Raw genomic sequence first — 25,378 nt, 5'->3', positions numbered from 1 at the left:
GTTTGGTTTGCATATACACGTATAAGCAGGATAATATCCAATTTTAGAAGGCTCGTAGCGTTGAAACGAGGAGTCAAACAAACAAACAAAAAAATAATTAAGAAATGTTCTTTTGTCTTTATGATCTCTATGCACTGTGAAAGTTTGTACGATAAGCCTTTGCATAAGTTGTCAATTCTATCTTTTTCGAAACTTGTGAAAAGAACGAGAATTGCCCTCCAAAACCAAGACGAGACTGTCAACAAGGCATTTTACAAATAAACACGAGACAGACATTTACAACTCTCAACGAGAACGAAACCAAGACTGCCATGTCTCGTCTCGATAGAAACCCTAGTGATGAGGTTGTGAACCAATTAATTAAAGCGTTCGGGGAAAGAGATGAGGCAGCTTTTTTCGCAGTACAAATTTCAAAATATATTTAAGTATGCGATATAATGTTATATACATTACTTACACATAAACTTAGCTTTGAAATGTACTGTGCAACTGATGTAATCTTCTGTGTATTTTCTCTTTTCTGCACAAAAATATTTTATCATACTTTGCATAACAGGAATGAAATTCAGACTGAAATTGCTTTATGGAAAAGAATGTAAAAATAGGCGTTATAAGTAAAGTGAAGAATGTGAAAATTCTTATTTTGCACTACATGGTTTATGGTAAATTTCGATAAATATAAGTTTAAAATATATTTTTGAAAACTTGGTAGTAACCAATTTTACAAGCAATAGTTTTCTCGTGACTTGATGAAAACACGCACGCAGCAGAACTCTTTCGTTTATCTTTCACGTGAGCAGCAGAAATATTTAATAGAAGAATGACCATTATCAAGCATAGCTTTCCCTTCCATTATCGTTCCTTCTTCCATTATTTAACTCTACACAGATTTGCAAAACTGCTGTACACTTTGGCTCTTCGTGGCATACCCCCAGTGAACTGGACGCTCCAAGCAGACGACAAACGAGCTCTCTCCGAGTAGTGACGTTTTAACATGGCGGGGCGTGTTTTTCAGCGCAACGCTAGCCTCGCAACTTTGGAAGTCTGGTTTTCCCCTTAAACTGAACGCATAGAAACCCGAAAAATTGCAGGGGTCATTTTCTCAAGGTGTAGTTTTCAAAATTGCTTTAAAAAAAATGAGTGAAAATGTCCATTGCCGGCTTCCTCACGACACAAATTTAAATTCCCGCAAGATGCGCAGAGAGAACACGTATCAACGCGATATGAGTCGTAGTAAAGGAATTGATCCTATCTCATACAACACTACAGTTTCAGCGCACTCGATCACTAGTTGATACTTTCGCTGTGAACGCCGAAAATCGAATCTAGTCAACTTTGACGAAAACGAAACATAAGTCAGCTATCTACCCATATTTGACTGAAAAAACAAAAACAAGATCGAATGCCTCGAAATATCGGAATAATCGAATGTATGATATCGATTATGACCATCATGTAGTAATCTGTGATCACGATAAATAACAGCACAACCAATCTGTGGCACAACAGCAACGAGTAAAAACAGGGCTGTTTCAGTCTTATGGGAGATTGGTTGACCGTAGTTAGTATTCTGTGTTTCTACTGTTCCTCGCGAACCGGCTGAAGTCAAATTCGTGTCCATATTCACGAACCTTTTCTTCTACTAAATTTTATTGCGAGAATGAGAGTAGAATACGTGTAATATTTACAAATAGTACCAGGAATGTACGTATTCTACAACTCTTTCATTTACACAATATTTAGTTTCTAATTTGGATAACTAGCTTCATCCGGCCGACCAGTCTGTTTACATTTTGAAATTGTGTCGTCTGATTCTTGTCATTAGAATATTATTTTGGGGATGCGATAAGTGTTGCCTAATGTAGTTAATGAAATCGTAATTTAACATTGTATGAAATCACTGCGTAATACGTATCAAAGCTTTTTTCAAAAAGTGATAAAGAAGTATCGCCAAACGCGAACCAAATTCCGTTCATTTAGTGTGACCAGATATTTGTTGACCAAAAAGAGTATATCTATAGGTTGAAGGTGCGCATGCACAAAACATAAAGAGAAAACGAAAATAAGGGTGGTTATTTGTTATTGCTTCTATTATAGCCCCTATAAAATAGGCCTACACTCTACAGATTCAAATTACTTATGGGTATAATGTAATTAGCTAATTAAAAAATACTTACTCACCAATGGGCACCATCATTCATACTTCTGGGATGATTTTGCTTTCTTGAGTATGTTTAATTCGTCCTTTATTGCCAGTCCAAACTCTTCACAGGTCATGTCCACATTGGATTTAACTTTCATTACATGTTCGAGTGTTGACACGTTCGAGTGTTGACACCAGGAGTGTACTTTTTTCCTCTCGCCAATAAGTTTTAATAACACTAAAGAATCTTTCACAATCAACATTTGTACCAGGTAAAGTGAAGAAGATTTTTATAAGAGGCACAATCACTTTTAAATTTGACCCAGCCTGTACTGACTTCCACTTACCCATCATTGTTTCTTTTCTTTCCCCCCAATCTTCAAGATGTTTTTCAATGGCTTTTGAAATTGCACAAGAAGTGTCAAAAATATCATTATCATTAAATTCCAATGAATTTGAAATATGTTTGCTGGTTGATGGAATATGAAAATGACTCTTGAAATTGTTCATAGGAAATTCTTGAGTCAAGGAGTAAATACCTCAGTTTGTTGACATCTTGACGTTTTCAGTTCTGTGGATTTTAACGCATATTTAAGCGTAAAATAATGAATGAAATTAAATAGCAAGGAAAAGAGTATATTTGGGGATTTTTGCAAATTGAAAAGAGTATAGAGCATATGAACCTTTAAAAGAGTATAATACTCTTAAAAAGAGTATGTCTGGTCACCCTAGTTCATTTCATCTCTGTGGTACAGGCTTGCATTCAGTATCGAAATCGAACTTTCTGATTGTAATTGTGTATCATTTGTTGTTTAAAATAAAAACTCAGGAATTTTAATGAAATGGTAATAATATTATATACTGTTCTGTAAGGGCCAAGTTCCACGTGTATAACTTATTCTGTGATGTTATGCTTCTACAATAACTTATTTTTTAATTCCTCTCGTATTTTCTTGCTTGAATGGTTTAGGTGGACCAGGTTCGGTTCTCTTACTTTTATAATTATACACACGCGCGGAAATAATCAGATAATTAAACCTAATGATCCTATCCTACTTATGTTATGATTCTGGTAATTATTTGAAAATAGTCGCAGCCTTTTCTATTTGTATGTAGCTAATGCTTAAGGATCATTTGAGGTAAATGCAACTTTGTATTGAAAGCAATATATTTTCAGTTACTATTTTCACCAAGTGGTCAACCTCGTTTTTGTGCAATTTTCACCTAAACTCATGATTCCTCACAATGTGGGAATTAATTCATAAAACAGTCACGTTCTCTTGTAAGATTTTGTTTTGCATTGCTTGTTAGGTTCTATGTCTCATAAAATAATCATCTATACCATGTGATATCACTGCTCTCTCTAAAAAGTGGTAATAATAATCAATAATCATCATTTTTAATTTGTGTTAAGCTCTGTGGTTAGTTGAGTGATTTAACTTGCAAAAATTGACAATGTGTGAAATATAATAGCATCTGTACTTAATAATAAAGGTACCAGTTTCATAGATCCAAGACACATTAAAATCAGATATTTTGTGTTTTGCATGGTTCGTACTTACCAATTGTGTATTGTGGAACATAGTTCAAGGTGCCAATATGCTTTTTACACGAAAACAAACACTTTTTCTACTAATTTATCTAAGTGCTACTGTATGCACGTAACGGTGCTATATCGCTTACTTTATGAATGATATCGCTTTTTTTGTTTTCGAATATCAGTGTTTTCCAACCTTCACCGAAAAATACCTACTATTGTGTTCGTCAGGTGTGCAAATTGTACATTATGCACTGGTAGCTGACGGACAGACCCACGAACCATTCCGATAAGGTTAGGTTTGGTTAGGTTAGGCAAGAATAGTTAAAAAAAGGGTGGGTTGGAAACACTGACATGATTTCCCGGTCAAATAGATACCATGATGAAAGAAAATACCTCTACTAACGTTGGAAACCTTAGAGAAACTCATTTCCATAAGTAGTTTCTTCTGTAAAAATGAAGAAATGTGTCTCCGATGTATGAAACTGTTACCATAATAAAAAAAAATGGTGAAAATAGCTTGTTCTGCTAGTCTCAACACCTCATGAATGTAGTTGCACATTTTTTTTATTTTGAGAATAATTACTGAAAATCATGGTTATTTTTTTCGTTTTAATATGTGGTAAACAAAATGTTTTATTGATCGGTGTAATATCTTGCAATACAATCCTGTATAGCGGAAGGATCAGTCAGGATTTTTTTTTTGCAAATATGCATTAGCATGACATAAATCGTTCTGAATTATTGTATACTTATTTCATTCCATTTCTCCACCCAAGAAAAAAAAGTCACCTATTTTAAGACTGTCATTTTCGTATGATGAAGAGTGTTTTTAAAAATGCCTTTAGAGGAAATTATATATTTCCGCTTAAAGTAAGAGTGCAATTTCAGGAAGTTTTGGTAATAGTACGTTTTCCATATAATTTTCGTATACTTTTATTTTTGTGATAGAAATCAATTTTAATGCGAAAAGTTTGTACTTAAACGAAAACATTGCATATAATTAATTTCCGCCACTTCTAACTACGTTTAGTCAATTTGCGCGTATAATTTATTATACGCGCAAATCGGCTGAACGCGGTTAGAAAGTATCGGAACGCGAATGGTACGGAACACGATAGTGTTTTGTCGTTTCGAGCAATCCGCGAATCCTTGCGCATAGCGTTCGTCTTCTGGTTTTTCCCCGACGGTGCTGCCGGCGACGGTCGCGAGGAAACGACCTTCCAGTGCCGCCATACTGTCAACCATTTTTAACCCGCATCTGTAACATCTTGTAGTAGTATGTCTATGAGTAAAAAGAATCAATTCTCTTCGGGAAGAAAGTTTCGAAAGAATTAAAGTATTGCATATCTTTATCAGAGTCAACTTTTCAGGTACTAAACAGATCAGTAATACATACTCGATAATCGTTAAAGGGATGTGTGTTATTATACCAACAAAACAGCCCATGCAAATACCGATTGTTTTATGATTTCTCCGGTATGATTGCAGAATATAGATAATCTCTCCAACTTTGTATAGTAACTAATCACGAATCTGGGTACTAGTTAGATATAGCGGAAACACATGTAACTCGTTTATTTTGAAATAAAATTCATTTCTACTTACCTCATATGCATAGCGGAACATTTTTCAACTTGGGATTACTTTTTTTTTTTTTTTTTTTCAATGAGAGGTAACACTTTACTATACCGGAGACGGATTTCTTCAAATTTACAGGAGAAAGTACTTACGCAAATCATTTTCTGTAGCGTTGTTGATGTTCGGGAATGTAGTTTTGATCCATTTTAATGCGAATGCATGTGGTTTTCTACGAAAATCTATGGTATAATTTAACAATACAGGGAATTTCTCCAATTTGTTTGAAATTTCGGTTACCTACTATCCTAATTTGGGTCTCCTAATCACGAATCTGCACTTAAAATTTGGCGCTCACGTATAGAAATTCCTGAATTATGGCTAGCCCCACGGACCATTGGCGCGTGGTTAGGTTGGGTTAGGAAACATAGTTAAATTTTAGGGTCGTAGTAATATCAGAAATATATATATTTCGTTCTTTAAGTATTCGAAACGGAAAATCTTGCGATAAATAATGAGCAATGGTACATTGTTGGTTACGATGACTGACCCTCTTATTTTGCAAGTTTGACACGTGAGCGCCAAATTTTAACTTCAGATTCGTGATTAGCAGCCCTAATTTAGTGAGTATGCCGAATTTCAAACAAAATGGAGAAATTCCCGGTATTGTAAAATCGCTCCGGGGGTATAAATTTTGTTCGTCTATTTAGAGGAAAAAAGCAGCCCATGTTCTGCAGTGAGACCACATTTTGACTCACGTTGTCTATCGTCAGTTGATATGCTGTGTCGTCAGCTGATATGCAGTGTTTCCAAACTTATGAACCGATAAATGCCATACAAACTATTCTCAAAAGGTTTTTAAGCGAAAATTGATCCACAAACCATTCACGGATGGTTAGGTTAGGTTCAGTTAGGTTAGGCAAACATAGAAAATTGAATTGGAAAAAAAAAAACTGCCCACACGTCATCTTGCAAAACTACTGCGTGGTTGTTACACTAACACTTATTAACCGAAAAATGATTGTTTTTAATCCACAAACCATTCACGGAAAGTTAGGTTAGGTTCAGTTAGGTTAGGCAAACAGAAAATTAAATTTGAATAAAAAAATCCCGCTCACACGTCATCTTGTAAAACTACTGCATGGTTGCTACACTGACAGAGGGTTACGTAATCGAACTCATGGAACATTTGATTCACGTAGTCGACTGTAATGGTGACACGAGCTATTGTGCAGCGGAGATACATGAATGTCGAAAAATACTTTATTTACAGGCCAAATAACTTGCACAATTCGAAAGAACACTTTTCCCAGCTTCAGAAAGTCCACAAGAACTAAATTCCGGGTAACAGTTTCATAGATCGGAGACACATTAAAATAGGATATTTTGTGTTTCGCATGGTTCGTACTTACCAATTGTGTATTGCGGAACATAGTTCAAGATGCCATTATGGTTTTTACACGAAAACAAATGCAATTTTTCACATTCTGAGTGCATTTTTTTTATCCCTTTCTTCGCTTCCGTAACACACGTTGTGGCGGGCACATCTTGACTCGCGTTGTGGGTATGCAGTGTTTCAACCTTCTTCACCGAAAAATACCTACTATCGTGTTCGTCACCAGTGGAAATTATACATTATGCACGGCTAGCTGATGTATAGCCTGCGTAGCTGACAGATAGCCCGACAAACCATTCACGGATAGCCCCACGAACCATTTCCGATAAGGTTAGGTTTGGTTACATTAGGCAAGCATAGTAAATAAAATAGGGGGTTGAAACACTGACAGGGGCTTATCTTACGTCATCAAACGTATGCAGCATCCGGTTGTCTTAGGGCAGGCAAATGAAAGCAATGGCAATTGTGCATTGGTGAGATATTTCTCTTGAAAAATACATGATTTCCCGGTCAAATATATTTCACGATGAAAGAAAATACCTCGACGAACGTTGTAAACCTTGGGGAAACTCATTTCCGTCAGTAGTTTGTTTAATAAAATTGAAGAAATGTGTCTCCGACGCATGAAACTGTTCCCAAATTCATTAAGTACTTTCTCGTCTTTTCTCCTGTAAATTTCAAGAAATGTGTCCACTATATCTAATCGTTGCCTTAATCTGTTGTTAAAATGCAGGGGTCACATGTGCAATTTGTACATTATGCACGGGTAACCCCACGAACAAATCCACTTATATCGGCTTTTTCCCCGATTTCCACACGTGACCCCCGCATTTTAACAGATTCGTGATTAGAAGGCCCATTACCTGTTGCCGATCAGCCGATCACCTCTCACTCATTTATTTCGTCACTTTTTACATTCATACTTACCTATTGTGCATTGCGAAAGATTGTTTAAGATGTGATCTACTTTTCTGACATTTTCTGACTAAAATAACGTGAATAACAATATTTATTGTTCATACTTTTTTCACTTGCTTAAGACACAATATGGCAGGTACAGCTTCAGTAGCATCGATGATTAGTGGTGTTTCCAACCTTCTTAATCGAAAAATGCCCCACGAACCATTCACGGATAGCCCCACAAACCATTCATGGTAAGGTTAGGTTAGGCAAACGCAGTTAAAATTTTGGGGTCGTAGTAATATCGGGAATGTATATTTAGTTTTTTCATCTTCTTGCAAAACAAGCATGTCTGAAACACTGACAGGAGATTACGTCATGATCATCCGGTTTACGTTCAACAAGCAAGGAACAGCAACGGCAGTTTTGCGTTGGAGAGATATTTTTCGTGAAAACGCATGATTTTCTGCTCCAGTAGATTCTACGATGACAGAAAATACCTCCACGAAGTATCCAAATGAAAAAAAAACTCATTCTAGTAAGTACTTTCTTGTGTAAAAATGAAGGAATCCATTATTCCGGTCAGCAACTGTTACCAAAGGCCAAAATTAGTTACTATACCAAATATTAACGAAATTAGAATAGAAATTAGAAAATAGAGACATTCTCTATATTCTGCAATTGCTCCATTTCTCCTAGCACAAAGACTAATTATCGTAGAATTTTGGAAATCATTGTCACATGAAATTTGAACCTTCCTTAAAGTAATGAGCACTCTTTGGACGTAAAAAAATATTTATGTTAAAAAAACAACTTAAAAATTACCTTATGCAAGCATGCGCACTTCCCATGGAGAAGATAAATATCGTAGAAGCGTGGTAATGAATGTAGAAGTAAATCTGAACCTTAGTAAAATATATTTACGGTCTTTATTTTAATGCTAAGAGAACCAAACCTAACCTGCGTAACCTAACCATGAAAGCATATATTGAACAAAATCTTAAGTAATCGCTAAAACTCCACAGTATGTGTTAACCTAACCATGAAAGCATATATTGAACAAAATCTTAAGTAATCGCTAAAACTCCACAGTATGTGTTAACAGGCGTACATTGAAATCGAACCATGTAAAAATTGCAATAAAACAAAAGAAACTTGGGCCCTTTTTTTCTGCACACCACGGAATTGGAAAAATACAAGGTGCCTGTACTTCTAATATGTCACATGATGAGGTATTAAGTTTGTAAATGCTTTCATTGTTAGGTTAGGCAGGTCAGATTATAGGATATTATCATTTTACTTCTGTAAATACTTCCCAACACCTGGTCATGTAATTTCTAATGACAAAGTTGTGGTATGATTCAGGTAATTCATTTGCTGGTGAAAATAGTCCCATATGCTATCCTCCACCTGGTGAAAATAGCCCTATATGCTATTCACACCACCTGGTGAAAATAGTCGCAGCCTTACTTAAATGCTAAGAGAACCAATCCTGGCCTGTCTAACCTACGAAAGCATAAATTGAACAAAAATCTTAAGTAATCGCAAAAACTCCGCAGTGTGTGTTAACAGAAGTAAATTGAAATCGAACCATGTAAAAATTGTATTCATAGCATGATGAAATCGCAAAAGAAAGAGGACCTTGCTTGCGCCAAATACAATGTTATTATCAGGCAATTATTTTTGCTGGTGAAAATAGCCCCATAAACTGTTCTCAACACCTGGTAAAAATAGCCCTTATGCTATTCTTACCACGTGGTGAAAATAGTTGCGGCCTAAAAAAAATCAGTATTTTCAACGATAGCTTATTGCCCTTGGAGATTAATTTTAAAGAAAGATTAAAATATCACAATTGAGTTTGTTTTAATTTGTCACATGTTTGGCCTTAAAGTAGCATGCAAATTAAATGGGCGTTATCTCATTGTCTATAGAGGAGCCCAACTTAAGAGTTCAGTATGGGCTGTTATGGGCTTTTACTTTTGAGATCACCACCCCCAAAGAAGAGTGTTTCTGTCAGAAACAAAAGTTGTTAACATTTGAAGAGGAAATAATAAATATGCAAAAAGCAGAGGGAATGTAAGGTTATTATGGTCTACACCTTCTTTTACAATTCGGACCATTCAAAAAAGATGCATTCCTTGTGGTTTGTTATTTGTGTGCGTGCTTTCTCATTTTGGGTAATTCTTCTCCGAAAACAGGCATATCGTACACGCATTGGCGGGTCTAGCGCGATGACTCCCCGGTTCACTTGCTCTTCCCAAAGGATGACCCAAGTATTATAAAAAGCATTCATAGCAATATGTTGAAAGAACATAAGATGATCGAGCAGTTCTTTTCCAGATAGTTAAAAGAATAAATCAAAGTTTGACACAAATGCATAAAGGGAATAGATTTATGAGATACTTAAGTAAATTTAATCCGGGAATTGTTGCTTGATGGACACAAATGGAGAGCATTTTAGATTGGATAATTGCGATATAATTATGTCTCTTTCTTTAATCATTGTTCACACAAATACAACAGAATTTCATCTATTTCACACATCTATTAATAATTGATTAATTGAGTTTAAATCCACTTTTATACACAGATATGTTAATTCTACGGTTTTATGTGAGATACGAACATCTATGTGCTTCCACCAGGTATCGAACTCTAATCCCTTTATTAAAATGCGATGGTGGGGGGGTTTGCTTTGGTGTATGCCGGTATAATGAACACGGTTCTGTTTCAAATGAAACAGTGCACCTAAAAATGTGAAAGAGGCTTCCCGATGGCACAGTGGTAACGTTGTCGCCTCGTAATCAAGGCATCCTGGGTTTCATACCCGGTGAAGGCATATGGTGGTCCGGTTCCCACTTTAAACTGTAGGTCCAGTCCCGATTAGCCTTTCTGTGCATAAAAGAAAGACAATACACTGCCGAAGTATGTGATAAAATAGACAGCAAGACGTATGAAAAGTATATTCGGAAACAGTTATTTTCAAATCTTCCTCCACGGACCGTCATAATTCTTGACCAACAGCTGCAAGAATGAACAGCTTCCCACCAAATCATAGAGGAAGGATTTACATCCTTGTATTGAAGAGCTCCCGTTGACCACTAACTTTTGTTTCTGCGTGTACTACAGCAGAGCTCGATGTGTGCTGGAGCTTTCTTCTACTGCGCACCATGCAGCAACACTGTCGCCATAAGCCCCATACTGAACTCTTAAGTTGGGCTCACCAATAGTGCTTCTACAACTAGACAATGTATAATCTGTAGTAGAAGTAGTCCAGTTAACATTGCATGCTACTGATGAACCGTTGTCACTAACGTTTAGAGAATTACTAGCTTCAGATTGGATAATTTTAAAACCGCTTATGCAAGTTACATTTAATGTTCTTAGCAATGCAAGCTTAGCTGATAAAATGTAGCAGTTCAGTCTATTGTACTTTTAGGTATCCTGGTACGTGAGACTGGAGGTCTGTATGAAGTATGCATTCTGACCTGTCTGCTCATCTTCACACAGAGGAATGTAACATACTGATAGACAAATTAAAGCGGTGCCATGATGAGGTAATTACTTCATATTTACATTTTATAGATTATTATATTGAAGTGGCAGCGCATACTTTTGCAATGGTGTAAGCCTAGCATGATGAAGGCCATTCTTGTTGTAAATTGTACTGATTTTGTTTCCTTAAATTCAATTCATGGCTGCATCATTCTTTTTATTTCTACCATAGCGAGTAACCTAGCAATATGCCAAATGAGATAAAAGTAAACAAATGAAAATAATTTGATTCCGAACCTCTTAACTGAATGAATTTTGAAACAAGGCTGGAAAAATTCCGACCTTAGATCACTCACCCTGGGAATCGAACCCGGGTCTCTGCATAGGAGACACCATACCGACTAGACCAACGCATTCGTCAAGAATCTCTTTTTCCATCTTCAACATTTTACCTAGACGGCTCAAGCTCCATTTGTCCCCCTGGCTCGGAGTCCTTGCATCCATGCAATGTAGTTGTAGATGTAAAATTAAGCTGCTCCTGGCCCTTTCCCATCGGGATACGCTGGGTTTATTGTTTCACACCGACCGCACCTGTACGTACAAAACCTGGCAGATTCAAAGGAAAACTGGAAACCAAAGCAGCTAATTCCTAGGGGGATAATTCTACCTTACACTTGATTTGTGGAGATGTGGCTGCGATTCTCATCTGCACATAGATATTTCTGTCACGTACTTCTTGTTGGTAACGAAAACTTGAGTCCACGTTCATTTAACTAATGCAAGAATATTTTTACGATTTTTTCCAAAACGAAATGTAAGTTGGAGAAAATATAGTCTCATTTTTAGCACGCAACAGGGGGGAGAACAAAAAGACTATCTTGCCAACACCGATCATGGGTGGGGGGCAAGGTGTCCCCCCCCCCTGGTTCCGACGTCTCTGTCTAGCACCCCGATGGTGAGAGGCATACGGACAGTGCCATCTATCACGAATGGAACAAAATGTGTCAGACAAAATTTACGTATTTTCGGACATCGAATTTGAATCTGCAATAAAAAAAATAGGAGCTCCCTTTTAACATTTCAAGGTTGCCCCCTGCCCCACCCCCCAGCAGTGGCAGGGTGTATTCATTGTAGCATAGGTGACTTACCCCCACAATACTATTATACTTTCATATGGAGCATTTTTTCGTTCGATGCATATTTCTTGCAATATTTCGATTTGTCAAGTTACATGGGACACCCTGTATATGTTTACATGTAGGGCTTTGCAATAACTTAAAGAAAAAATTAAAAAATGTATGGTATTTTTCTAAAGCGTGTTTCTTAGGTATTTAAGTGCATAACTATCTGAGCTGTATTCATTATTTTTTCTTCACAGAAGCTGTAATTTGATTAGAAATAGTATTCATGCATAAGAATTTAAATTGTCAGGATCTCAAAATCAGACCATGTTGAAGTTACAACTTTGCATTAACACTTCAGTCAGCATATATATATCAGTGGGGGAGAAAACTTATTTCAAATGCCTTTTTTTTTCCTTCTTTTCACAGTTGGTACTTGAAGAAAAGATTTTTTTCAATAATTGAATTGAGCTTGCTATTTGAAACCTTGTTTCCATCACCTAAGATAGTTTTTTAAACATGTTGCATGAAATTATTTCATATGTATGAAAATTTACAATCACATTGTTTTTCAGCACAATGTCAGGAAGTTCTTTGGTTATTGCAATGATGAAGACCGTGACATGGTAAGGTGCTTACGAAAAGAGGTATGGAATTATTGTTTTATCTTTTATATCCTAATGACAGGTATAAATTTTGATCCAAATAACTTGCTTTCTTTCAGTCAACATAAGCTAACTAATGATGTGAACTTTTCATTTTGGATTTTCCCCTTAAAATATATTGTACAGTGGGATGCACAAGTATTGCTTGGCAAACTTTTCATGATTATTTTCGGTAATTTTTATCTTGCATCCTACGTATTTTTAACGACTGGATATTTTATATATGCTGGTGCAGATGTTGACAGCCAATTGTTTTGACATTTTGTTTCAATTCCCGAAGCTCTCATTGCAAAAAACAAGGAGAATGCCAATGGTGGACAATTTGCTTGGTAATATTTATGCATCCAAATCCCTCCGTACTGCAATTGGGTGGTAGGTTGTTTTAATTTTATTTCTAGTAGGCATTCAAATTTTTGCAATGAATCAAGTGTAGAGCTGAGTCAGTACTGGTGTAGTGGTGTCACTCGATACTGTTCTGGACTCCAAATGCATTACACAGTCCTCCAAGATGCCACACACACTTTTGCAGGGTCTTAAATATTCTGGAAATTATGCCAAGTACATTATTTTCAATTTTTTTACAGCATTGTGGAATTTTTTTATTATCTCCTGTGCAATTATGAATATTTTAAAACACAACTATGGTAGATTGCTATGATATAATTTCAATGGAAAATTTATATATTTAAATGTATAAATACTGGGTGTTCCATTCAAATCTCCCTAATTTCAATTATTCGTAGAAAAGAAAGTATGAATGATAGAGTAATAAAATTTCAGACAATTGAAGAAACACTCATCATTTTATTTTCCACACACTAATACACCTCCACATGTGCCCCATTGGTAGCACAAACAATATCCAGTCTGTATTCAACTTCTTGCCATGTTCTCTCCAACATGTTTCCTGTTACTGCTGCAATCGTATCACGTATGTGGGTTCGTAACTCTGGGATGTTATTCACTGGAGTCGCAAACACACAAATTGCCTAGATGCCTGGTGGATGGATATATTCGGGCTTCTCTGAAACCCTGCTCGAATTTTTTCCACCTTTTCCTCTCACACACGACAGCGAGCTCCACCAGATTGTTTTAGGACACTGCCGGTTGTTAGAAACTTACTAAACCACAGCCTAATTTGTTTAGCATCAGGTGCAACTCCTCCATACACTCGTCTGAAATTTCATTGCGTTGCAATCACAGATTTTGTCTCAGCATACCACACCACTGCCTGTGTGCATTGTTGAACAGTCACCATTTTTATTTATGCGACCGTGGCACTGTGTAGTGAGCAAATGGACAACTTCAAGTCATGAAAACAAAACTTGAAGATCTGGCCTTTCATTTTGTGTTAGTTATTTCACAATTCATCGTACTTGGTTCACAGTCATTAATTGAAATTAGGGAGATTTGAACGGAACACACTGTATTATAAATGTGCCTTTGACGTACATAAATATTATGAAAGTGTTTAGTTTGTTACAATTTTTAAGTATTGTCCTAATCAAGTGTTCACAATTACCTTTTGTAACTCATCAGATTCCATTATATTAGCTCTTTTGATACGTTTAAAAAGTTTAACATGTAAAGAAACAAAGTTCTAATTAAAAATATTTTTTGTCAGATGGGACTACATACATGGACAAATAGGAAAGGTTTTCATGATTGGGAAAAGAGAGACGCGGTAGTATATAAATACGGAGAAACTAGTACTCACTTTTATCCGCGAAGCTGTTTTTTCTTCTTTTTCGATTAATTTCAGTGGCCACTGCCACCATCCTCGTTGGAACTTGCTGCGCTGTTGTTTGGCATGCGTCTTTTGTTCGTAGTTCTCTGGCTGCCGTTAGGTGCGCTGTGCGTTGTCTGCTATGTCCGGGCGATAACTGCTGCAGTAGTGGAATCCAAGTATGGTGCGCTTGCCCGCTATCGATGTTTAGTTCGTGCGGGAAGTGCATTATGGCGTGCTTTTCCTTGATTTTGGTGTCTATGAGCGTGTGGGCAGTGTGTTTGACTCGAACCTTTTGAATTTTATGGCTATTGTATTTGATATGTCTAGCAAGACCAGTAAGTGGGTTGGGCTTTTTTCGCATCTGCTAGGTGCTGTTGGATTCTTTCATTGACAGATCTGATGGACCTGCCGATGTAATGAGCCTTGCATTCACACTCTGCATCATATACACCTGGGTTGTCAAGGGGGGAGAGGAAGTACCGTTTGTGCTTGTTCAGTTTATCAGTTATTTTGGAGTTGGGTTTGTGCGCTACTTTGATGCCAAATGGGAGAAGGGCTTTGGCTATGCGGTTGGAAGTGGTGGGATGGTAGGGGAAGGCAAACCATTTATATTGGTCGCTGGGGGTTGGTTGTGGCTGGGTTGCTTGTGGATGGGTTGATTGTGGTAGGTTAGGGTGTCTGACCTGTATTTCCGCCTTACTGCACCAAGTGGAAAGTTGTGATTCAGTGTAGCCATGTTTCAGGGCTATTTCTGTGATGGTGGCTATCTCCTCTCGTAGATCCTCTTCTTTGCCACAGTAGGAGAAGGCTCTTCGATAAAAGTTTAGCCACACATTGGCTTTTTGCTTAGGGGGATGGCTAGAGAGAGCATGTATATACTGGTTGCCTGCATCCGGTTTTCTGTAGACGGTGGTTGTGAATTTGTTAAGTGCACGGCTGATGGTGATGTCCAGGAAGTTGATTTTACCAAGTTTTTCATGCTCTACGGTGAAGTTGAGCCTGGGGTGGATGTTATTTAGTTTGTTCACTAGGAGGTTGAGTTCTTCTGCCTTTTTGTATACAATTTGTTGTCAAGTTCAGACAGGTCAAATTTTAACAAAATAAATTTTAGGCTTACCTCTATTAGACATTGGCCCCCACACTAATATGGTACACTTCATAGGCATCTAGTCTGCCATGTCATGTTGATGGCCGGAGGCCTGAGAAGCAGATTACTACCAGTTCTGATGTGGATGGTGACAGTGATCATTGAAATTAATTGAATTAAATAAGGAGATGCACAGATACGTTAGCACTTTTCAGGCTTCTATTATTAATAGTTTTCCACATCTAAGTCCCAGAACATGAAAAACTAATCATATTTGCACGTACTTGTTTCAGATATTTTAATTCCTCATTGATTTATTTTATTCACTTTTCTGCTACTTTTGGCTAATCACAAAGATGAGGATGAGTGGTGAAATTGAGGAAGGGCAGCTCACAAATAACATCCATACCAGTTTTTTAATCCGGAACCCGTCGTCATACCTTGTTCCACTAACCACTGCACCATGAAGGTCGGCACAAATATGTTCAGACTGCACGTAATTACAGTTGAACCTGAATTATACATATGTTAAGGTGAAGAGAATATAATATGTATAACTGGGAATTACTTACAAATCAGATTTAGATACCATGTTGTATCATTATTAAAATACTATAATTGCTGGAGGAACAAGATATATATATGTAATACAGGTTAATTCTGTCATAAAGTGGTAAATTAACGAAGCTAAAAGTTTGATTCGTAATTTCCCACTTTATTCGTGAACACTTTGATGCTGAAATACCACAGTAGACACTATAGTTTTACTACCCAATTTTAAAAAAAATGTCTAAAATAGCATTTCTTTTACTAATCACTGTGCAAGGTGTGGTATATCTAAGTCTGTAACTATTTCAGTTTTATGTGGATTAGCATCCACTTCCCGTATAAATTTTACTTTCGGTGAAGCGTGTAACTTTTCCGCTTTTTCTTTTTTTCTCTGAGATTGTTGTAGCTTGGTTATGCACAACTCAACTGTATTTTATGAAAATTAGTATGTATAAATGCATTACGTACAAATAAGGTTTAATTAACACGTTTTTATATTATATTTTGCTGGGACCTACAGTAATTTACATATAAAACAGAATTATGCAGAACCGAGTTACGTATAAAGCAGTCTCGACTATAGTACAAATATTGCATCATCAGTGCAACTCCAAACAAAACTTTTGGTCTCATTTTATTCCTGGTTTGGAAGTTCTTACATTATTCTTTTTCTTTTTGATGTAAAATTCTTCTTTGTGAAATGTCAAACGTGTTCTTAAAATGTGTAAATGCAACCTGTGACCAGGCTCATGGATTAATTCACAAAGGATTGTTTTTCATGTAATCCTCATCAAGATTTAAATGCTTAAAGAGTGCATACTTTTCTGGGTCCATTAGCACCGGTTTTCTTGTGCCAAAGTGTGAACTTTCTTTTTCTCCAGAGTTTTAAGCCTTAAGTGTTGGCACTTTTCATCCCAGTTACACTGTATTTACTCACAATTTTATTGTATTTCTTTGCAGCGCGAAGCAAGAAGAAAGGCTAATGCTGAGAAGTCTCGAGCCAAGCTGAAACGTATGTGGGGAGAGCCAAAGACTGAACAACAGCAGTGAAAAGAGCATCGATACAACATGGCCAGTGCTGCTTCATTGCTACCAATTGAAAAAAGTGTGATTCAGAGTGAAACCTACCCATCCGTGACCGAACGGTATTACATCCCTCACTACAGCGTGGACGTAAACGGAAATCCGGGAGAGGATCAGTGCATCCTCTTCCATTCAAACAAAATTTGCGTCATCACTTTGGCACCTTCTCACCCTGTTCTTAAAGAAAAAAAGCAGATAGCTAAGATAGACTTTCAGGTGTCGGCAAAAGTTAATCGTCTGGAAAACAAGGTTTCCGGAAAGGGAAAACACGGAGCACAAGCCTTGTCACCAAGTTCAGTTTTGTGTTACGTAAAATGTACAGATGATTCCCAGTACACTGTATGCAGCTGCATTAAGGGTAAACTGGTGGAAATAAATGAACAGTTGATTGACAAACCTAACCTTGTTCTGGAGAAACCATGGTCGGAAGGGTACATAGCAATTGTGTTGCCAAATTTAGCAACCATTAAGCAGCAGCAGCATGGACTCATGCCACAAGATGAATATAAGAATTATGTGCAGCAGAGACAGGCTTAGATAAAAATAGAGCAGTTGGTCATGTCTAACAAAATTTCATGAGTTGTACACGTTATTTTCTTTAGTGTTATAGCATTGTGTAACACCTGTGTTTTATTTTGATGCCAGTTAACAAGGTTATATGTTGATGTAATTTTTGCATTATAAACATTGGTACAAGTACACACGACTGTATTTTAATAATTGTTGTGATCCCAATTATGAAATACATTCTAGAAATCCTTAATATATAGCATTTCACCCGACCACGCACACAAACTTGTCACAAAATAAGGAGAAATTCAGTGTCCTTATAGAATCATTAAAAAACACTAAAATTACTAATTTGTACACGTTATTGCAGGTGGATAATATACCATACATTGTTGTTTTTTGAATGTTTCAATAATTCCATAACAGCACTCACTTTATCCGAACTGGAAAGGTGAAATTCTCCAAAAACATAACACTTTGTTTTCTATATAAATCACTATGTATATATTTACAAATACATCAATACAAAATGTATTTCTGCTTTGATACTCTTCACAGAAGACATTAACAAACATCTAATATAAAGAAATACTATAAACATACTTGAACAGGCACAATATTTCTATTTTGCTGTTTATTTTTACTAGGTTTTAACAAGGTTCCTGCTACTATTCCGAGAAACAGTAAAAGGCCTAATCTTTGGTTAGAGACAAACTTCTCTGCACAATCACTGGGAGTGTTGATGTCCAAGGTAAAAACCTGCAAAAGAAAGTTATTATTAGAGGACTCGCTTCACTACATTGGTAAATTCAACATTAACAAGACAACGGAACCAGTTTATGAAAAGATTCTCTCGGGCTATCGACCAGGTGAGTACGCACACCTGTTCGATAGCCCGAGAGAATCTTTTCATCATTTGTTGCCAGGAAAGTTTCAAGACTTCAAGTGAACCAGTGTTTGAAGATAGTGTTTTTGATTGCCTTTCTTCTAAGGCCGAGTCCATAGTATCGTTTGCAATTTATTTACTGATACTTTTCCAGAAATTTGTGCTTTCCCGGAAACTATGCAAAATTTGACCCTCTTAAATTTTTGTACCAGTTTTCTGTAAAAACGGTAACATGTATTTTTAATATTCTGATCTAATATTTGGTAAATTGATGCATATAACGGAAGTAGAATACTTGCACAATAATATTGATCAGTATTTCAAACAACTTGAATTATTAAAATTTTCAAGTTCAGTATTAGTGGGAATCGTAAGAGTATCAGCTCAGCCAAACTTTCTTCTCGATTCAAGTCCTGGCTTGGGTGTTCCTTGTGTGTCCATTAATTTTATTCAACCATCTTCATCGTTGCAATTAGCCAAAAGTTGCAGGAAATAGTTGAAAAATATGAAAAGTACACACACAAAACTACATGTGATGCGTACTGATAGAAAAATGATGATGTACTTGTAATTATAGTACATTTAATTTTGATTGATTTTGGTTAATTTCAAAGATGAAAGACGAGCTCAAGTGAGCAGGACACACAAGACATTACCTACAGATGATTATATTGGTTAAGGTAGAGGCCAGAGCCTCATTTGTTTGGAAGAACAAGTGCTTCGTTTTAGTAGATCAAACGGTTAACATGGAGATGCTTCTCAAATCCAATGCTGGCTGATTAATGGACTATGGAATATCACAATATGTTGCATATATCTGGGCGAGATTTCACACCGAAGTGACACATGTCACTTGTAGCATAGCATAGTTTTAACTGTTAGTATAAAAAGCTTGTGTGTGTTATCAAAAAAACTGTGGTATTCACCTGCTTAGTTAAATGCCCTGCTACTAGTGCCACAGCAAAATAGTAAGGCCATGTTTGATCACAGGCTAATCCAGATGTTAGCAAGCCTCCAATCATGGTTAGTGAGAAGCCAGTGAGCCACTGTTTCGTTTTATCACCAAATATCAATGCAGTGGATTTGATTCCAAGAATGACATCATCCATCTTGTCCTGAAAATATGCATGGAGAACATTTACACTGCTAATTCACAATAAGACTATTTCATCCTACAATTATGATATTCTCATGATATTTTTTGAACCTTGCGGCAAGTTTAAAAAGTATGTGCTTGAAAAGTTTCTGTCTGGAGAGACTATACACTCCATCGGCTAAAGGTAAAACTACGTACATGGGTGTAATGACACTTGAATGTGTGTGCTTTTTAACAAATTCACACTTCAATTTATATGTATGACAATATGTAATATGACAGCCAGCGATACAAGGATTTAACCTTTTGACGACCAGCCTTGCACTTTTCAAATGTGCTGTGATGTACAATAATAGTAATGATAATTATGACAGGAAAACTAATTGCTGTAGAGAGCTGAAGTTGGTTTATGTTTGTGATAAATGACAATCCACTTCAACTTACATGTCTAAAAAAAATACCAGTATGTGTGTGTGTAAACTTGGGTGAAGCAAGAAGTTGTCTTAATAGCTAAAACACAGAAAGCCTAGCATAAAATTTGGTTAGGCAAGAGAGACATATTCACTAATATATCAACACATTATTATTAACTATTTTCATCTTGTTGGTGGTGCCAGATTTCTAAGTCCACTTCTGCACAGAAAGGCTAATTGGGGACTGGACCTGCAGTTTAAAGTGGGATCCGAACTATGTGCATCCACCAGATATTGAACATGTGCCACAGTCTTAATTTTACGTTGTATGTATACTCTTTTAAACGATGAACAGTGCAAGAGAAATGAATGTTAAATTATTCTAATGAAATTAAACATGTCACGCTAATGAAGTCTTAATAAGATATCTAAGTGGCAAAAAGTGTCCAGTTCTACCATATAACTCTTAATTTTTAATGTGAATTTAATTCTCTCCCTCCCCTCAAATCCAGGATCATATCGGCTCTAGTTCAAAAACAGAAAGGTGCACGAGATAAGAGAAATGTGCTTATAACTAGTGTCATCGACTGATAACTGGATGTTATGTGACTTACTTGGTGAGCATATATGGTGTCATATATCAATGTCCATGAGATCCCAGCACAGTAGAGGGGCAAGCATGCAGCCCAGTTACAAGAACCTTGCACTGCAGACCAACCAAGCAATGCTCCCCAGTTGAAGGTCATTCCTAGCACCAGTTGAGGCCAGTTTGTGATCCTCTTCATCAGCGGGTACACAATCACTAAACCTGAACAAGAGAAGAATTATTCATTAATTGTAACTGACTACTGCATCCATACAGAGTACAACACATTTAACCTTTTGCCGCCCAAGGCCTTTTTCAGAAGTAAGCCTTGGTTGCCCAAGCCGATTTTGAGCAAAATGCAGAGTTTCAATTAAATGAGTGTAGATCGGAAGTTAATTGCCCTAGAGAGATGAGTGATATACCGTTGTACGCAGAATGAACCAGAGATTCAGACTATATGAAATTTTTGCAAATTCGGCGTATATGTGGGGGGGGGAGGGGGCTAACTCTCAAAATTCCAAAATGTTGGGAAAACATTTTTGTTCCCCCCCTCAAGCAAAAAGTACATGACAGTGTCAACATGCACATGGAAATGATCGCTAACATGTAAGGAACACAAAAATATTTGCATTATTATCACATGACCAATGTAACTTGAGTTATACCCCCAAAAGGAATTGTCGGGATGCCACTGATTCAAGCTTCAAAATGCAGCGGTACCTTGAAATGACTATAGCTCAGAAACTAAATGCCCTAGAGATATGAAAGATATACCGTTGTACGCAAAATGAATCACAGATTAAGACGATATATAATTTATGCATATTCGGCGTATATATGGAGGGGGAAAGGGGGGAAATCCCCTGAAAATACTTTTTTTAAAAAATGGGGTCTCGCCCCCCCTGCCCCCCGAAAAAAGGATATGAAAAGTTCAAAATGCACATAGAAATTATCGCTGGCATGTAAGAAACAGAAAAATATTTGCATTATTATCACATGACCAATGTAACTTGAGTTATACCCCCAAAAGGAATTGTCGGGATGCCACTGATTCAAGCTTCAAAATGCAGCGGTACCTTGAAATGACTATAGCTCAGAAACTAAATGCTAGAGATATGAAAGATATACCGTTGTACGCAGAATGAATCACAGATTCAGACGATTTATAATTTATGCACATTCGGCGTACATATGGAGGGGGAAAGGGGGGAAATCCCCTCAAAAATACTTTTCTTAAAAAAATGGTGTTTCCCCCCAACCCCCGCCCTGCCCCGAAAAAAATGTCAAAATGCACAAAATTATTTAAAAAAATTGTCACTTCACCCAAAAAATGTCCTCGCACTTGGGCACAAAACGACACCTACGCACAACATTCACGGACGAAAAGCTAGAACATAGTGACAAATGAGCGCCAATTCTTGCAGCTGCTTGAAATTCTATTTTTAGACAATGCTGGGTAACCCCTGTTGTCACTTGTGGACACTTGTGCTAAAAAAAAAACAAAGGTTTTCTTCAGCGCACTTCAAAATTCCATTCTCACAACGCAGATTCAACAACCAGTCTCCCCCCTCCCCCTCCCCCCACCCATTGCTTGCGCCCTCTCGGAAAACTTTCATTTTGACATTGGATACTGATAAACAAGCTTCCTTCGAATGCACTTAGCTGGAGGGAGTGAAAAGCATTGCTTTAGAACAACAAAGCTGGTCTTCCTGTGTTGGCAAAAAATTGACCTTGAAAAGAGACGCAAAAGAGAAGTCCCTTTTCCCACCTTTCCCCTTCCATTTTCATGAAGACAAAAAAAATGCAAAAAACCATTTCTGTTAAATACATGTGTTAGGAACAATATAAAAAAATAAAATCGACATTCTAGTCAAAAATAGAAAAGTTATAACGTAAAAACTACGACCTTGACATAGCGTCTCGATCGAGACGCTTGGTCCCGTGAAGGTTACTTTTGGGTATCTCGATCAAGATGCTTGGGCAGCAAAAGGTTAAATGTTTACTCTAGCACCTCACATCCAGTGTGAGCCTCAGCTACTGAACGGGTCACAGGTGGCGGATAGTGAAACCTCCCTCAGATATGAGGTGGAGCTGCGAATAAGGGGAAAAACAAATAATAAGTATCGGACTCAGGCGGTAAGGCTATCAGGGTGTGGAGGGTGTCCAGCAGCATGGACATACTCAGCAAATACCACAGATACCCATCGACAGTTTTGTGACATGGCAAATAAACACAGCAATAAAAGTGTTTGCCCCCCACTGCCTTGTGGGCCTGGAGGGATCCAGAAAAACTAAGGGAGTTGGAACCCTGACAGAAAACAATGGTGTACCTGATAACCCACAGGTGACAGGCCCGACAGCAGAAAACAAAAAATTCGAGTTAAGAAAGAAGCAAGCCAGACTGGAAATTGGAGATGACACGGGCTACAAATAGGGATGCCGACCCAGCCAGAGGCAGGAAACGGTAAAGGAGGATGATGACAACTTTGATAAAAATACAGGTATACTAATCCAAAGTAGAATTTTTTTATTCTTCCAAACTAAACATATACAAGAATAGCAAGTGGATTTCTTCCTGTTTCGGGACATATTCATTACAAAATTATCAAGTACATCTAGCTGCTAAAAAGTAAAGTAAAGTGTTCCCCTGTGCTTAGCACCACGCCATGAAGGCGTATAGGGGGTGTGGGGGTAACGCCCCACATTTTCTTGATCCGGTCGTGAGTGGGGGTGATGTGATCAGCACCACGCCCCTGACCGCCTTTACCCCCCAGGTTTCCCCAGGTACCCATGTGGTTTCCCCAGGTACCCATGTTATTCGACGCTGGGTGGGCGCCGGGGCCGCTTCCGTTAGAAAAGTTCCCGGATTTGAACCGGCCGGGGATCGAACCCGGGACCTTTAGCATGGTAGTCAGACGCGTTACCGACTGAGCCACCGCGGCCATCATAGTAGATCTTAATCTTACTCGCACTGTAAATATACTTCACTGCAGTGGAATATCGGTTTTACATTATTCGGAATACCAGTCAACACTGAAATATCTGGAAAAAATTTAGAATTTTGCTCCATTTGGGACATGAAGAATGAATACAGGGAGGTTATTTCAGTCGTTCACCGCCAGCGTGTCGGCCGTTCGGCGGACTCTTCATGCAACAGGTCCCGGCAAATTGCATTACAGGAAGTCCGTAACAGAAACCGCTTGTTTTCTAATGTTTCCACTTTTCACAATTACAGTTACAATTACAATTGAAATAAGCACTTAACTTGTCGCAAGGATTGTAGAAAAAGGTGCCCTCGCAATTACAAATATTTCTGGCACCTTATTTCTGACATCTAATCTTAGATTAGTCATCGCTGCTTTATCCTCAGTTGTCGCGACAGCGCCTGCAGCTTATCGGGGGTTGGGTGAGTTGTCAGCCGCGAGAGGGCGCTTCATACTGCACGTGTCGGCAGTGATGCCAACCGTAGGGACATGTCCCTCCGCATAGGGACTTTTCACTAAATTTATAGTTTATCTGGATACTTTAGCGAGGAGGAGAAAAAAGAACTAACTAACAAATCTCCATCAGAATTTTGGAACATGTTATCGGTTACCAAAAACTTTCAAGGCAAGTTCCTTTTTGAAAACATTTCCACTCTCGCGAAAATAGTGCTAACATTGCCGCATTCTAACGCGGAAACGGAAAGAATATTTTCAATGTTAAGTGATACAAAAACAAAAAAGGGAAATAAAATGGGACCAAAATTGTTAAAGACTGCAGGAAATACAGCATCACCAACCAACATCTATCTCTTCACAGCAGCAGCATGTATGACTTCAAATAACATAATCAACAGTAAACGACTCAACGTTATTCATTAGGGGTGTGCTGGATTCTTTACTTTAAAAAGTCGTTAATTCTCGACGTTTTCTGCCTTGTAAGTTTCTGGAACTTATCGAAAGTTGTAAGCTTTTATTCTAGAAATGCAAAAACAATCACTTAAAGTGAAAATGACTTGTAAAATTCGAGATTTCCAGTGCTTCGGGAAATTTCGAACATTTCCCGTCCACAAAATTTTCCGACTTGGTCGGGAAATTGCAAATTTTTCAGTCCCGAATGTCGGGATTTAAAAAAATTACCGTCCCGATCCCGTCCCGACCCAAAACATTCTGTCCCGCACACCCCTATTATTCATTAAGGCAAGAATTTACAATACCGGACCAGTCTGTAATTTCTATGCTACGTCTTATACTCACGAAATAATTATTCGTGATGACTTATCTCAAGTTAACATGTTGTGGTGAGGGGGAAAAAATGTTCATTAACGTGTAGAAGTTGTAAAATAAGCTTTTCAATTCTCGCAATGATTCTCTGTATACAAGTATGGTAGCCATATTTGTTGATATGAACAAATTACAATTAGTTACGCTGTCTACAGCGTTGCCACACTGTTGATTTCATACTTGGAGAGCATGGATCGTGTAAGAATGGCGGAAGAGAACAGTAAAAGAGTTGTTAATGTTGTACAGATTTTTAGGTGGAGTGTGCAGGCGGATGGCTGTGGGCTAATTAATAAATTTATGGATTTCAGTATATTGCCCAAAGAACGTGCTTACATGTGA

General features: G+C 37.5%; 2 protein-coding genes across 6 annotated transcripts in view; one reads left to right on the top strand and one right to left on the bottom strand.

The window, feature by feature from the left end:
- The first annotated feature begins 4,917 nt into the window (after positions 1-4,917).
- On the top strand, positions 4,918-17,927 carry LOC145999313 (COX assembly mitochondrial protein 2 homolog). Of its 4 annotated transcripts, none has more exons than XM_083136263.1 (4): positions 4,918-5,053; positions 10,994-11,111; positions 12,746-12,796; positions 17,161-17,927. In XM_083136263.1, exon 4 carries the CDS (start codon positions 17,269-17,271, stop codon positions 17,818-17,820), a length of 552 nt encoding a protein of 183 aa, XP_082992389.1. In that variant the 5' UTR covers positions 4,918-5,053; positions 10,994-11,111; positions 12,746-12,796; positions 17,161-17,268; the 3' UTR covers positions 17,821-17,927. The 4 variants fall into 4 exon arrangements, with proteins under 4 accessions (XP_082992389.1, XP_082992381.1, XP_082992384.1 ...); XM_083136255.1 differs by having other exon boundaries at positions 12,746-12,817; XM_083136258.1 differs by having other exon boundaries at positions 4,979-5,053; positions 10,978-11,111; positions 12,746-12,817.
- A 255-nt stretch (positions 17,928-18,182) lies between these two features.
- Coq2 (ubiquinone biosynthesis protein COQ2, mitochondrial) overlaps positions 18,183-25,378 on the bottom strand; it is a 31,588-nt gene continuing 24,392 nt past the window's right edge. For both annotated transcript variants that reach the window (XM_083136248.1, XM_083136251.1), the window contains exons 5-7: positions 20,803-20,996; positions 19,606-19,794; positions 18,183-18,552 (exon numbers count right to left, since the gene is read on the bottom strand). In XM_083136248.1, the coding sequence (XP_082992374.1) occupies positions 18,385-18,552; positions 19,606-19,794; positions 20,803-20,996 (551 nt within the window). In that variant the 3' untranslated portion in view covers positions 18,183-18,384. The remainder of the gene's footprint in view (positions 18,553-19,605; positions 19,795-20,802; positions 20,997-25,378) is intronic.

Source organism: Lepisma saccharinum, chromosome 1, assembly GCF_977018435.1.
Source record: "Lepisma saccharinum chromosome 1, izLepSacc3.1, whole genome shotgun sequence".
Taxonomy (NCBI): Eukaryota; Metazoa; Arthropoda; class Insecta; order Zygentoma; family Lepismatidae; genus Lepisma; species Lepisma saccharinum.
Note: the sequence above shows the minus strand (reverse complement) of the source record. Positions and strands in the feature narration are given on the sequence as shown.

Excerpts from the sequence above, each read along its gene's own strand:
- LOC145999313 (XM_083136263.1), top strand. The coding sequence starts at position 17,269 with ATGGCCAGTGCTGCTTCATTGCTACCAATTGAAAAAAGTGTGATTCAG.